Consider the following 14,392-nt stretch of genomic DNA (forward strand, 5'->3'; position numbering starts at 1 on the left):
AGAAAAGCTATTTTAATTTTTTTTTTTCTCTATGTGAGCAACGGCAAGCAGGTACCAGTTACCTAGGAGAAGAGGGGACGAGTTCTTCCCACACGGGGGCACTGCTAGGACGGTCAGTGCAGGAAGCCCTGGCCAGGGTGTGAAGAAGGTTAGCTGGGATGGGAGCCCCAAAAACTCGGATTGCAAACCAACGCCGAAAGCAATACATCGGCAGGTATATGACAAGCACAAGACCACCTAAGGGATGATTCTTGCTCTCCCCAAAGACAGTTTCTGCACACAAGCAGGTAAATCACCCACAGAACCCAGCTCACCCCTGCTCGAGGTTTGGGTTTAACAAAACCCACGTGGCTGTTCACCAGCCACAGCTCTGCCTTGCTGAGCTGAGCAGAAGAGAGCACAGCACCAGTGCTTTTTGTCAGAGACAAAATTATCTAACAAGAGATAATTATGTGACATTACCATTGAAAGCAGTGTGTGAAAAAGCTTTAAGCCTGTGTATCCTGAGGTCTGCAAAGCCCTTTCTCTACCTTTGTGCTAAATAGGTCTCATTTAGCCCATTTGTTCTGTCCCAGCCAGCAAAGCAAAAGTAGGGTTGATCGATTTGTTAATTACTGTAATTTTATCTTAAATACAGACAGCTGAGTGTTCATCAAGTCACAAATTCGCCTGTTAGTGAGAGACCTCCCCCCAGCTAAATAATTAGGGATAATAGTAAGTGGCTTATAATAAATGCAACCCACAACAACGTGCTCTGAGAGCACAGCGCTGAACCAGGAGGGCTATTAGGGAACCCCCAGGTCCATTTCTCCTTTTGATGGAAACAATGCAATATCTTTAATTGTCTCTCTTGAAACCCTGAGCCAACTCTGCTGGTTTGTTATAAGTAAAATGCAATTATTCCACTTTTTGACTGCCTCTTGTGTCCAGAGACTGGCTTACACGGCTTGCACTGACAAGGCACATGCAAATTGCTGAGACAGGAGGTGACACAGGTGGGTTAGGTACAACCTCATGCCTTGGAACCTTTAAAATTCTGAGAAAGGCTCAAAAGATTCAATTTCAGGTACCTTGGTCTTTGTCCTGCATCCAAGAACACTTTCTGATTGCTAACAATAAGACACCCTCCCCCAAATGTCATCTTTTCCCCCCAAAACACAAAGCAGTTATAATTTCCATACATCTAAGTTGAACCCTGGCCGTAGCTGAGCCTGTGCTTGCAGAAATTCTGGCCCCAGAATTTAAAATTTTGGGATATGGCACCTTCTTTTTCCCTCTATAGTAATCACTGTGCTAGCACGTGTCTGTTCACAACCACGCTCAGAGCCAGCCTCAGCTGCCAACAGCAGAGGAGCTGCTGTTCCTCGCTTGCTGAAAACCTACACTAGGTGCTAGACCCTGCTGCATTAAGGCAACGTCAATCTGGGGGCTCCCAGCATCCTGCCCAGATGTCCATGGGTGCTGATGCCCTCCAATGCCACTCATGCTGCTCCTGTGATCACAAGCAGTCCCTGTACTCTTTAGACTTTGTTCCCGAACTTATGGGGCAAGATGAAGCATACACAGTCCTGAAGGCTCATCTCACCCTGGCCAGTACTGAAAGAGCAGGACAGCAAAAGCTGGAGGCCTGTCTTTAATTTTGAGCCAGCAAAGGGTAGGGAAGCACTAGAGCAGGTTTCTAACGCAACCTGACAAGAACAAGGTTTGGTAGCAAGCAGAGCTCATGTGCATCCACAGAAATTCCAAATCCAGGGATGGGAAAGGAGAAAAAACAAAAACCCAGTTACAAAAAGAACCACACTCACAGACATATGCCTACAGCCTCCATTTCTGTTGCTGTTCTTCCTCTTTTCCTCTTTCATCCCCTATCTGTTCACTCCTTCAACTACGCCAGCCAGGTAAGTAGGGACAGTCAAAAACATCGCTTCAGATTTCCTTCCAAGAACTAAGAATAGAAAAATAGATTTTCTTCCCCCACATTCTTTAGACCATGCCTTAGAAAGAGCTACGTAACAAAACAGAGTGGGAAAACTGCTTTAAGCCCATTGGGTCCTGCCTGTGGCCATGCGATGGAGAGAAGTACTTTGGCAGGTGAGGTCACCTGCCTTCTCTGGACAACAAGGCAAGGAACTGGGATGCTTCAAGAGTTTGTCAGCATAGAGAAAGGCTACAAGCCTCAGTCCGTAGTGGATAGAGATGACTGGGAAGAACATGGGAGCTGATCCTGCCAGGGATGCCACAGCCATTTCCTGGCTGATCCATCAGTGCTACCAGGCATTTTCTTTTCTAATAACTTAAAACATTGAACTATGCCCTCTTCTTTCCTTTCCCACTGGAGAAAGCAGATAAGAATTGGGTAAATCCATCTAGTGAAAAAAGGAGCTGCCTGCAGAGGGGCTCCAGCCACACAAGGTGTGCAGAAGAGTCAGGACACTGATGATCTGCCCAAGAGGAGAGAGCTTCAAGCACACATCCACTCCCCCACTTGGTTAAAAACATGTCGTGATCAAATTAACTTTTTCAAGACGAAGACATGGCTGTGTGCTGCAAGAACCTGAGTTAGTCGTATCAGTAGAATCATACGTGTGTATATATATTCACATCGGGCATTACCTTGCACACAGCCCTGGTGTATAATCGGAGCCAGATAGGATTTGGAGAGAACCCGAAAGTTTCTTTCTCACAGACACAAGCCAGCAGACAAACACAGATGCTGTTTGCTTTGTTGTCACAGACAAACAAGGGGTGCACTAAGGGAAAGAAACATTTAATTAAATGCTTTTTTTTTTTTTTTTTTTTGGGGGGGGGAGGCATTGTTTACAACTACTTGCTGTCATTTACTTACTTGGCTCCAGGAAGCCTATTTAATTGTTCTCCTGTGATGTTTCCCTCCAAGTGCTGAAGCTTCACTTGTTCCTGTAAAGATCCTGTAATTCTGCAGAGCTTTTGCCTGAAGCAAATTACGTATTTTAAGATGTGGTGTTTCAGTTCCACTTCACCTACAAATATGTTTAACCAGCATTGGCAAGATTCTTTTATGCTACGCCCTTATCTCAGCACACCCGACTAAGTTGCATACAGAATAAAAACTGGGCTTTTGTTCTGAGCAGAGGAGATAGCTGTGTAATGATCAATCAAAAAACGCCCTTGGGGATGGGAGAGATTAGCACTTTGATACTACTGAAGATGAATGGGTGAAATGAGTTTGATAAGCTGGTGTTTTCCTCAGATAATTGCTTTGAAAGCTCTCTAAAGCCACTCAGATTCTCTCCTTTCCTTTTGTTTCAGGACAGGATAGCAGATCCTGCTGGCCTATCGTAATACTGGACAGGCTGCTAGTGAACAAACAAATGGATTTATGCCCTATGCCATCACTGAATATCAAGCACTAAAACATAAGCCATAACCTAACCACACTTTCAGATCAGATTCCTGTCTTGGATAACCAGGCCACTCTTCCAGGCATGCATGCACCTGAACTCAGCTCAACAGAGAAGGGACTGACAGCATTTTTAAGAGGGACTTCCCCTGGGACTTGAACACCTTCCCCTCTTTAACAAGGGCATTTCATCCTTCAGGGAGTGCTAATCTTTGCCCCTTGCTCATGAAGGGACTGGGTGTCAACTCATTGCCAAGAGACCAGCTCCAAACATTCCTCTAAGCTTTCTGAACCCAACACTGACATCTCTTCCTCCTCCTGGACTGCTATTTCACAGCTACCTCACAGGATCATCCAAAGATGAACTTTATCTGAAGCTGTAACATGAAAGTTGTCTAGCTCATGTAGACTCCGGGTACAACCATCCCTTTTGAGGCACAGGGCAAATTCTGTTCATAGACTGCTGCCATTTACTGTGCTAACTCATTCCACTAATGAAACTGGAGCCAAGAAGTGTGATCGTATTTTTATTGTCTCATTGATTAAATGAATTTTAAATACAGAATTAAAAATTTGTAAAAAAAAGTTATTAAAAGCCAACATCCAGAAGCAGGTTGCACATCAGTGACTGTTCAAAATTCATACTTGTTCTTTGGTACAAAGTTTGGGAAAAAAAAATATAGCCATCATCTGGAAAGAGATTTTTCTTACATTACCTTTCATATTTGAGAACTGGTATTTGTCTTGTGAGATTCTCCAAGCCTGTTTTTCACAGCACTGATTCACATTGTTTGGCATTCAAAAAAAAAGACAAAAAATTCTCGTTCATAGAAACAGCAATGTAGCATTCTTCACTTAATACATTAAAAAAAGTTTAGCACGCAACTGGTGGAGAAAAATGCAATGTTTTGTGATTTGTAGAGATGTAATTTAGCTTACAAAGCACCTTTGAACTGGAACAGATTCTTCAGTCTTTCCTACAAACACCTTGGTGAGTTAGGTATTTCTCAGAAAATGACATCTCTGGTGTTTGCCCTTTGCTAAGCTCCAACACTGCAACAAAGACTTCCAGAAGTGATGAGTGAATAGGTACCTTTGATTTTTAATGCCCAATTTTAAAGCAGCTTTATCTTTTAAGAGATGCAGAGCACCCATCCTAAAGGGCAACAATTAGGCCCTGGTAGGCACAATTTAAAGCCCTATTAAAAAAGTTATCTGAAGAGGTCTTGATTCTGGGGTTCTGGGTTGATTTTTTTCCCCCTCACACCATTACAGGTTCTTAAAAAGATAGCTATGAAGATAGCCCCTTGAATCAGTGCATCTGCAACAACATCTCAACCAAAAAAAGTAGACTAAAATATGCATAATTTCATGACTTCAGCATCACTCATACCATATTCACAGCAGGTTAGAAAGAATACATACTATGGCTCACCTGTTTCTCAAGGATCTTATTTCACCAAGAGAATTTAACCACGCAGACAAACTACAGAATGAAGTGCTCTTACAATACAAATCAGGACTTTGAGAAAATTAATAGGTATAGCCAAACAAAAAGGGGGTGGAGGGGGCACAACAGGGGAGGGAAAGTTCAGACTGCAGTGGAAATGAATTCAGTTAAACATCAGAAATAATACTGGAGAGCTTGTCACTAGTGCAGCTAGGACTTGGCAAATGAAATACTTTGAGTATACACTTGCAGGGCAGCCCTGCTTCTGCCACATGAATAAATATCCAACAGTGTTTAAAAACAGTATAAAAAATGTCAGGGTTTTCAGAAGGTGCATGTTCCACCACCTGTAACTGCATAGTAGGTTCCCTCATGTGAGGTATTTCAGCATCACTGCAAAAGAAAATATTTCTGCACTCCTCTTCCACAAGCAAAGTCTCATTTGAACTGAGGTCAGATGTTGGTTATGTAATAATGCACGGTGCAAGTGCTCCACTCTCCCCCGGACTCTTCAGACCACAGCCACCATGCTCTGCAGGATGAAAACGTGTGGTCGGAGTGGTAAAGGGCCCAATTTAGTACCCACTGTAGGGACCAGACAGATATAGGCACAGACCTCTTGTTTGAGCCACTGCACGTCTTAGGGTTCTTGTTTTGTTTTTAACAGTCATATTCACACAGAGCCTTCCAGGTCAGATTACTAACCTCAAATTCACTTCAGAGTATTTCCTTGGTTAACTGTTGATACATAGGTTTTCCAGCAAAATAAACGCCTGCATTTTTTTCTTGTGATGAATATATGTTTTTAATTGTAGCCATTAAATGCAAGATGTCAGCTTCGCATCCCATCTGGCCTTTTTGGAAGCATCCCTTTTCATTCTTCAGAGGAAGTAACAGCATCTTATTACTGAAACCCAGGATCACAGCTTCTTCTGGTAACGTGCAACAGTGAATGGTGGATCTTACCAACAGGATTAGTACCGCTGTAGCATGTAACTGTCTCTCCTCCAAAATGTGGATGTGATCAAAGAACAGCAAATCCAGAAGAAACAAACTTGTTCTACCACCTTCAAGAGATGTTTCTTGTCTTACATTCCATCTTTGTTGTATAATTGCTGTAGCTTTGTTTGCAGGGTGTTTTGGGGTCTTTTATTCTTTTTAAGAATAATCATATCCCTGCAAATTCAGCTACGTAAGGATAATCGGTGCTGTTTATCAACTCCCCTGTTTACATGTGGGCTATTGTACTCACAGCCAGCTGTCATGGAAGTAGTAAATAAAACTTTTTTCCTTCAAAGACACAAACATTGTCCAGTCTGTAACTATATAGGGAACATCTTCATGGCTTTCTCTTGCCTTCCGAAACCTTCAACCAAAGTTTTTGTTCATGCTCTCTTAGGACATCCGAGGATACGATGGGTTTTGCTTAATTATCCACTCAGCATGTGGATTGATGTGATACAAGTCTAAGAGGTAAGTGTCTGGGTCCAGACAACGTTCACCTATTCAGAACAAGAAATTCAGAAAAAAACATTTCTTATATTTTTAGTCCCATAGTTACTACTTTCCCCCCCCAAAGACTGGTTCTTGTCCTCATTGATATCAATGCTACAACCATTCAGAAGCGGTTAGACAAAACTGAAAAAATTCTAGTTCTTTATGTTAAAATGAATGTGTATTTCTTAAAACCACACTAAGGCTGAGCTTCAACTGTGGAAAGGTAATCTCACTTTCATACCCAATAACTTTAGCTCTTGAAAAGCATTTTGAAATGCATTTTGAATTATGCTAGTGATCAAATCCAGTAGCTAGAGCAAGTTGTATTTGATACGATGGATTTTTCCTTCTACACATGCCATTATGAGAAATACTGAGAGAAAAATCAAATCACTCTGGTAGACAATGATCTTCAGAACCAGTTGTAACAGGACATAAGAATTCCTTTCCATTTTCAGACTCCCCAGTCTGTTGTTATATTATTTAAATTTCCTTTCCATCTGATGGCACCACCCTATTGATAGAGGAAAGCTCTGACAGTTGCTGTTTGCTGTTGGTGGGGTTAACCCACAGTTGTTCATTTGTCTTTTAATTTCTGGAGCCCCCTCCAAATCACCTAATCTTTATGATTCCCTCACATTGTAAGTTAGACATAAAAACCGGGTATCAAACTTATTTTTAGTTACCACCCAGACTTACCAATATTGCCTCCCACTTCATACAGGAGCAAGTTTGTGCACTCCGTTGAGTTGTTACTATAGAAAGGAAAAAAAAACAACACTGAAGTTAAAGCTCTGTGAAGGGCAGGTTAGGTAGTTCAGTCACGTTTCTTCCAAAGGAATTGCTCACGGTGCAGAAGTCAGCAATGGTCAAGGAAGCTACAAGGCTGTATAGTACAGCAACCTTGCTGATTCTCCTGAACTATGTGGTTGTTGGAAATGACACCCAAAATTATGCAAAGAACAAGGCAGATAATGCCTACTTTTAATGAGAAGCACACTTCAAACACTTCGATAGAAAGACAGAAGGCATAAATACCAACTGTCATCGTCAGCATTCCTCTACAGTCAACAGCCTGTGCAAGAGAAGCTCATCTGCAGGAAGACTTCAGAAGCTGTAAGAGCTTGACTGAGATACTAGTTCCCAGCTGACTCATATTCAGCCAACTCCCCATCCACCCTCTTTGAGCTCATGGACACAGTCAGGGGATGCGCTAATATTTCACCTATTGAATACTGCACATGCCTGCAGGGTTAGGGAATTGTGTTGTTCGTTTTGGAGATTACTTCAGCAATTCATCACTGGAGCACAGAAGGGAACTGTAGAGCTTATTTTAGGAAACCGCTACATGAACCTATACACATTGGAAATATTTGTTCCAGGCAAGTAGCTCACACAGGTGATGCTTTTCTCCAGGAGAGTCAGAGAAGTTTTATTTTGCATGGTCAACATTATTCCACCACTTCCCTTTCTCTCCAGCAAGGCTTTGCGCATACTGTTGTGGTTCATTTGCCTTCAAGCAGATGAGGGAACCACCATCCTCCTGCCAGTCTGAGCACAGTGATGGAATTACCCAGCTGAACTGCTATTTGTCTGCCCCACCCAAGACACCATTCCCAAAATCTAGAATGGAAAAGCAGACAGCAGTTTGTAACAGTTCCCTGTTCCATCACATCAGCTGCACCAGAAGACAGAAAACATAATAACTAGACCACCTGCAGTTTATTTTCTCTAAATAAGCAGAGAAAAAGCCACTTACCACTTGAGGAGGTTGACTGTGTTAACAATATTCCAGCCATTCTGGCACAAGTTCTTCTGAAACTGCCTCAAGACATCAGCAACTCTGGTTGCATTGTTCAGATGCACCTCTAGTGAATCCTTCAGGAGAAGTGAAGCATGGACTTTCACAACCTTGGAAGGCTGAACAAGAAAAGCAGAAGAAAAAAGAATAAAGCACTTCACAAAAGACTTTGTTATCAGCTAAAACATCAAGTTTCAAACTAGATTGGAGAATGTGAAAAATGAAATTTATCCAGCCAGGTGTTCATAGAATGTTTCTTATTCCACGTACTAGAGAATGGAAGCTTATAAAAGCATCAAAGTGAGCATTATAAACAAATCATCTGTGCATCAGTGTTGTGATTGGGGAGAAAAACACTAGTCTTGATCGGTGTGTGCTGGTGCTCTCTGCTGTTCAAACACAGTACTGGCACCTGCAGGTTTTGATGAAATTGGGATCTGGCAGAATAAATTCAGAAGTGTTTTTCCACTAGCATGATGGACTTCTCTAGAATTCATTTTAAAAAACAGGAATATGGAATAATATAACAACAGGAATAATATTTAGACAACTGAACAGTCTTACACAGACTACTGAATTTTAGAACAAAAGATAATTTCAAGAAGGAAGCACTGAACTATCACTGAACAGAATCTGAGAGCTGTTTTCTCAACTGTTCTCATTAACGCTTTTTTCATGAACCAAGTTTTCAGAATTTTTATGCAGAACAAGGAACCATTCTAAGTGGATCTAAACCAAAGCATGTTTATTTTATAATTCTAGTTCTGCAGAAACAGTGCTACCCACCACTAGGAAGCACTGTTGGTACAAATCCTAAGTATGCAGTCGCATGTTGGGCTGCCTAAATTGTAGTTATTCTTTCTGAAATGCAAGTGCCTTTAAGAGTGACATGCACACATATCCAGATAAGTTTTAGGTGCACATCTCAGTAGCCCAACTGGTACAGAAAGATGGGGGATGTACTGGCTTGTGAGAATACAAACTCTTCTTCAGGTATGCAGATTTAAACTCTCCATGTGTTATTCCTACCTGCAGGCTTCATTTTGCTCATGTCCTTAGATTATCGCAGCATCACCGCCACTGCTATGGGATACCTAAAATCCAGCACTGTGTAATGTAACCTACCTGCTACAGACCTACACTCATCAATTAACTGTGGCAACCAAAACAGCAGAATGACTGCAGCTTTGATACTCAAATGGGTCCAGTAGCAACATCTGTTTAAAAGTCTCAGCCAGCAACAACACAAGAGGTGAAATAGAGAAATTTCACCTCTCCCCTTCACTTTGTCCTCACAGATCAGCAGCATTACACAGCAAGACGTTTGAAAACCTACTTTCACATTACAGTAGCGGTCCAAATTTTTTTGCTTTAAGTTCACTCAAAGAATTCTGACTCGATCCTAGTAGACATGTCTGTCTAAACACACGGAACACCTAAAGCTATGTAAATTCTGTTCATGTGAGGTTAAATCCAGCATTTCTGCTCCCGGTCTCTTCCCCCTTCTCCTGTAAACATGCAACATCTTAACAGTATTTTGTAGTTTCAGATTTAACCAGTACGCTTGCTGTTAGGGTCAGCTGTTGCCACAATCTGGCTAGTAGAGTTTGGGATGGTGCAGATTGTTCTCCCTCTCACTCTGTATAAAGCATCACTCTTTAGACTTTTTCAAAGTTCTCATGAAAATACTATAATGGGAAAGTATTTGGCACTTGTGAAAGAGACCAGTTCTATCTTACCTCTGCCTGGTTCTTTTCCACCTTGTCTTTATCAGCATGAATCTTCCGCAACAAATTTTTTATCCGTTTGTCACAGAACTGGTACCTTTTACTATTGCTCTCATTGAGTTTCCTCACTTGAGCTACGAGAAAAGAGGAGACCTGAGCAGGGAAGAAGGGAGAAAACAGGAATTTAAACAAATCAAGCAGAGGTGAGGATGCCATTTAGAAACCCAAACATCACTTTATGAAGCCCCTTCAGCAGATGAAATATCTATATACCTTCAAAACAGGCAATCTTGGAATTCAGACAGAAGCTTTGTCTGGAAACAATCAATTCGTCTGAAATTTCCAAGACTATCCCATTCCTTACCCCAGTTCCATCCAGACCAAGGCACTGCTATATCACACTGCACAACACCTGTGCAACTTACAGTCCAGAGTAAATCCTGATAGTGGATCATCATCCGCACAACGTCAGCTGCCCCCTCTGCTAGCTGTTTCTCCTTCCCTTCGGGGATCTTGTTTGGCAGGCCTTTGTGCATGAACAGGTTTGGGGCCATGACTGTGGAAACGTTCCAGAGATTCATTTTGTTGTTGTTCTCCCTGGCAACCACTTTGCTGAGAAATTCAAGTAGAGCCTGAGGAGAGGAAAAGAGACTTAATATCTTAACTCCTAATAGGACTCAAGAAACTAGTTACAATTGCTGGAGAGATCATCTAATCAGCACCTTTTCCTAGACATTCATGGAAAAAAAAAAAAAAAAAAAAAAAACCAACTCTCTGGTCAGGCAGTACGGCAGCCAAGTTCTAATAATAGCAACAAATAACTACACCAAGCAGGGAGATGGTTTGTCCAGCATTCATGAATCAGAAGAGATAGCACATGTAGGAAATAAGTAAGTTTTATTTCTGGACTGGTGGCAATTTACAAACTCCAGTTGTAAAAGTTACAGAATCCAAAGCCAACCCTCTTTTTCCCCAGGAACTGCCACATCTATTCCTAGATATGGGAAATGAAACCCTTTGGATCTATTTTGCCTCACACCTTCATCAAAGCTGATGAATTTCTCCCATATATATTGTCTATGGGTGCACTAAGATGAGACCTATACATCTTCCACTCCATAGCGAAGTGCTTTAGTACACTGAAAAGAAAGAACACATTTCTGAAAATGATGTAAAAAATCCTCCTAAGTTGATCCCCAAAAGGCAGACTGTGTTTACAGCTTACATTCACTTCCCAGCCCATAAATTTGCTTATTCCCCTCCATCACAAGTTTCTATGCTCAAGTCAATGAAGTAAAACCTCCTAATCATCTGATATGTTATTTACACTCCCCTTTACAAAAGGTGATAAGAGTTCCTTAAACAAAAACATGGAATGAGAACATGTTTTTCCAGTTAAATCAGGAACAAGTAGACTTACCTTTAGCGTGTTTCTGTTAGGCTCAGGCAGGATCAAGATCAGGAGGTTCAGAGCTTGCAGTCTTTGCTTCAGGTCTGGAATATCTAGAAAAGGAAAGACAGGTTCAGGCTTCTGACATCAATCTTTTTAAGAATGGAAACTGTGTTCTCAAGTCACGTAGACTGAGAGCAGGGCTAAGGCAATTCCTTTTTGTAGCATTTGTCATCTGTAAAACAAGGTCTCAAATCCTAGAAGTAAATCAAGCTCACACAGCCTTTATGAAGTGAATCACTTTTGTTCCAGATGACTGATTTTTATTTTTATTTTTTTATTTTTTTTTTTGAAGACTTGCTGGTATTATGTGTACTCTAGTAGACCCCACCACCTATTTCTCGTCAAAAAAAAAAACAAAAAAACGCACACAGTTGGCTCAAAACATTCAAGTCACCTATTGAGGCACAAACCTCAGAATAAGATGCACTGTCTTGCACTGCTGCAGACGGTCCAAGATCATGCACCCTGGCCAGTTGCCACAGGTCAGTCTGCGTGTTCTTTTTCCTTTTTTTAATTAGGTTCTCCTAATTCACATGGTAACCTTGCAGCCTCAAATGTAGTAACATAACTTATTCAGGACAGTGTTCCTACACAAAGATTTTGGGTACAACCAAGAACTAGCTACTAAGACATTGAGGCTGATATATAATAGTATACATAACACCCAGCAAACCGCATTTGACCACCTATAGCACGTATCGTGCTCTGCATTCCCAGGAAATCCACTTGCTAACAAGAGACCTGACAGGAGAGACCAGGACTAGGAAAGGACAAACTAGCAAACTGACACTAAACAGCCAAAAGAAGAACTCACTTTGTACAGCAGCAAAAGCAGGAAGATACTCTGCTGTCAGCAGCGGGGCAGGCAGCTCTCTTATGAATCTTTTCAGTAGCCCAGATACATCGTTCTGGTGGACTTCATCCCAGCGGAACAGGCCAGTATAGAAGTCCCTTTCTAGTTTCTGTTCCAGACTCTATAAAAAAAAAAGATGGAATTTGTTACATGCTTCAGTAAGCAAATGCAATGAAAATTCTATAGCTAAACACTAGGTCAACCCATCAAGTTGAAAGACCGCAGATACCCTCAACGACAGACATTGCCTGATCTCCCAGTAATGGACACTTCTAATTGTACGGGGAAGGGAGACAAAACAATTCAAATTAGACCTTATTTAGAGACTTGCTTCAGCAACTTGCTCCCTGATCACTACCAATATTTTCAAAGGTAAAGAGCTCATACCTTGATTCTAGTCTGGGACCCAGAAACTCTCAAAATGCCCTCTGTTTCAAGTCCTCTCTTTTCCAAACAAGATAGCAGCTATTAGAAGGGGAAAAAAAGAAAGCTCTTAGACACAGACGATGAGCAGTAAGCCCTTCCTTATCACAAGCCTCAAAGGCTTCCCGGCTTCGAGGAACAGAAGCATGAATGAAATCAAGAAAACTTACTGCCTGGAGTAACAGAGGGACCTTAGTGTTGGGAAGCAGTTTTTGGTCATTTTCCAGCAGAGTGTTGAGTGGAACTCCAAAGAGTTTTTTCTCTACAACAGAAACATGTTTTAAGTCTATACCACTGTTAATACAGGTGTCAGGGATACTTCCAGCACTACAGACTAAGACAGCACATTTTATAAGTTCTGGAGAAAATGGGGGGAAAGAAAAAAAACAAAAATCAAGAAAACAAACAACTAACCTGTTGTTTTCAGTTTTGCTGCCTTGTTTCTCTTCAGCTCAAAGCCTAGAACATCACAAAGAGCTGTTAGTTCAATAAGGGCCAGTGTGGGGATCTTCTTCATGTCCTGAGCAGATAGATCTCCAACCCTGGTCACTCCCAGTCTGCCCTTGTGGATTTTAAATTTCTAAAAGGAAAACACACATACACAAAAGGGTCAGTACAAGCAACTCTACTGATCCTAGTGATTATCAAGTTCTGTTGCATTTTCATCATTCTTTATCACTAACTAAGCATTTATGCATTCTCCTGTTTTCAACACTAGGCAAATAACCAAAACTACTACTACTACTCAAACCGTAGTTCAATAAAATATTTCCCTTTTTCAGCATTACTCTTCAAATATATTGGAGGTCCTAGTTTTCTAAATTAAAGAAAGCCTGATGCCCATCCTAATCCACATGAACTTTGGAAGCAGTCCAGTACATTTTCAGAGAAGGAACTATTAGCATTACAAGCAAGAAAGTCCAGTTATTCTTTTTTTTTTTTTTTTTTTCCCCAGTGGCAACAACCCAGATCCACATCCAAATAGCTACGGATTCTCACACAAGTACTATTTCTTTTGACCCCCCGCTACACAGCAGTTATCCTTGCCCACCACTGTAAGGACGATTGCATTACCCATCCAAAAACCCCTGCCTAGTACAGGCCTGTTGCAGCACTATCCATGGAGGACATTTCCAAGAGTTGATCATACAATTAAATCAAATGTCTTGCACCCATCTAGGCAAGAAGAGAAGCTAATTAAGCTCTAACATGAACAATTATTCCTATGCTTACAGTTAGAGCGTTTCCATCCTTTATTCTCCTGGATTCAGACAGGAATGATCCTTTGAGCAGGACAGCTGCTTGCTCTGAGTAGGCAACGTCCATGTTGAACACCTCCTCCTTTCCAGAGTTTCGAACTGTGCAGGAGTAATCCTGGGTTTCTGCTACAGAGGAGAAAACACCTTGAATTTCAGAAAGCTAAAAGGGTGAAGCTTAGAAAACAACTGCATTAAAACTGCCACTTAAGACATGGTTCGAGTCAACTGCTTTTGGAAAAGAGAAAAAGGATCATATTAGCATTTGAAAACAGTGCTGTCATAGCACAGCGAGCCTAGCTTAAAGCCTTAACATTACAAATATGAACACCAGGTCAGTAGTAAGACATGAGCATGCCCTTAAATTAAAGGACGTAGCTGTGGCTAACTTCTCTTCATGCAACTGTGTATAGGATTTCACTATATGATCTTTGTTTTTGTTTTTGTTTTTTTGTTTTTTTAATTGCTTTCTTGAAGATTGAAGGTTATCACCGAGTGCTAATTCCTAACAACACTAGGCCCTTGAAAAGTTTACCAAATTCAGCAAAATTTG

The 14,392-nt window shown here is 41.3% G+C and overlaps 1 protein-coding gene across 11 annotated transcripts in view; it reads right to left on the bottom strand.

Annotated features, from left to right (window-relative positions):
- Window positions 1–3,893: 3,893 nt before the first annotated feature.
- Window positions 3,894–14,392, bottom strand: part of ARHGAP40 (Rho GTPase activating protein 40) — a 38,427-nt gene continuing 27,928 nt past the window's right edge. For 10 of the 11 annotated variants that reach the window (XM_084296541.1, XM_084296543.1, XM_084296538.1 and 7 more), the window contains 11 exons: window positions 13,817–13,968; window positions 12,998–13,163; window positions 12,754–12,845; window positions 12,548–12,625; window positions 12,122–12,281; window positions 11,275–11,357; window positions 10,280–10,486; window positions 9,867–10,007; window positions 8,086–8,246; window positions 7,026–7,081; window positions 3,894–6,331 (listed from right to left, as the gene is read on the bottom strand). In XM_084296541.1, the coding sequence (XP_084152667.1) occupies window positions 6,225–6,331; window positions 7,026–7,081; window positions 8,086–8,246; window positions 9,867–10,007; window positions 10,280–10,486; window positions 11,275–11,357; window positions 12,122–12,281; window positions 12,548–12,625; window positions 12,754–12,845; window positions 12,998–13,163; window positions 13,817–13,968 (1,403 nt within the window). In that variant the 3' untranslated portion in view covers window positions 3,894–6,224. The remainder of the gene's footprint in view (window positions 6,332–7,025; window positions 7,082–8,085; window positions 8,247–9,866; window positions 10,008–10,279; window positions 10,487–11,274; window positions 11,358–12,121; window positions 12,282–12,547; window positions 12,626–12,753; window positions 12,846–12,997; window positions 13,164–13,816; window positions 13,969–14,392) is intronic. The other variant, XM_084296544.1, reaches the window with a different exon arrangement.

The sequence above is a fragment of the Netta rufina genome (assembly GCF_964035555.1).
Source record: "Netta rufina genome assembly, chromosome: 16".
Classification (NCBI taxonomy): Eukaryota; Metazoa; Chordata; class Aves; order Anseriformes; family Anatidae; genus Netta; species Netta rufina.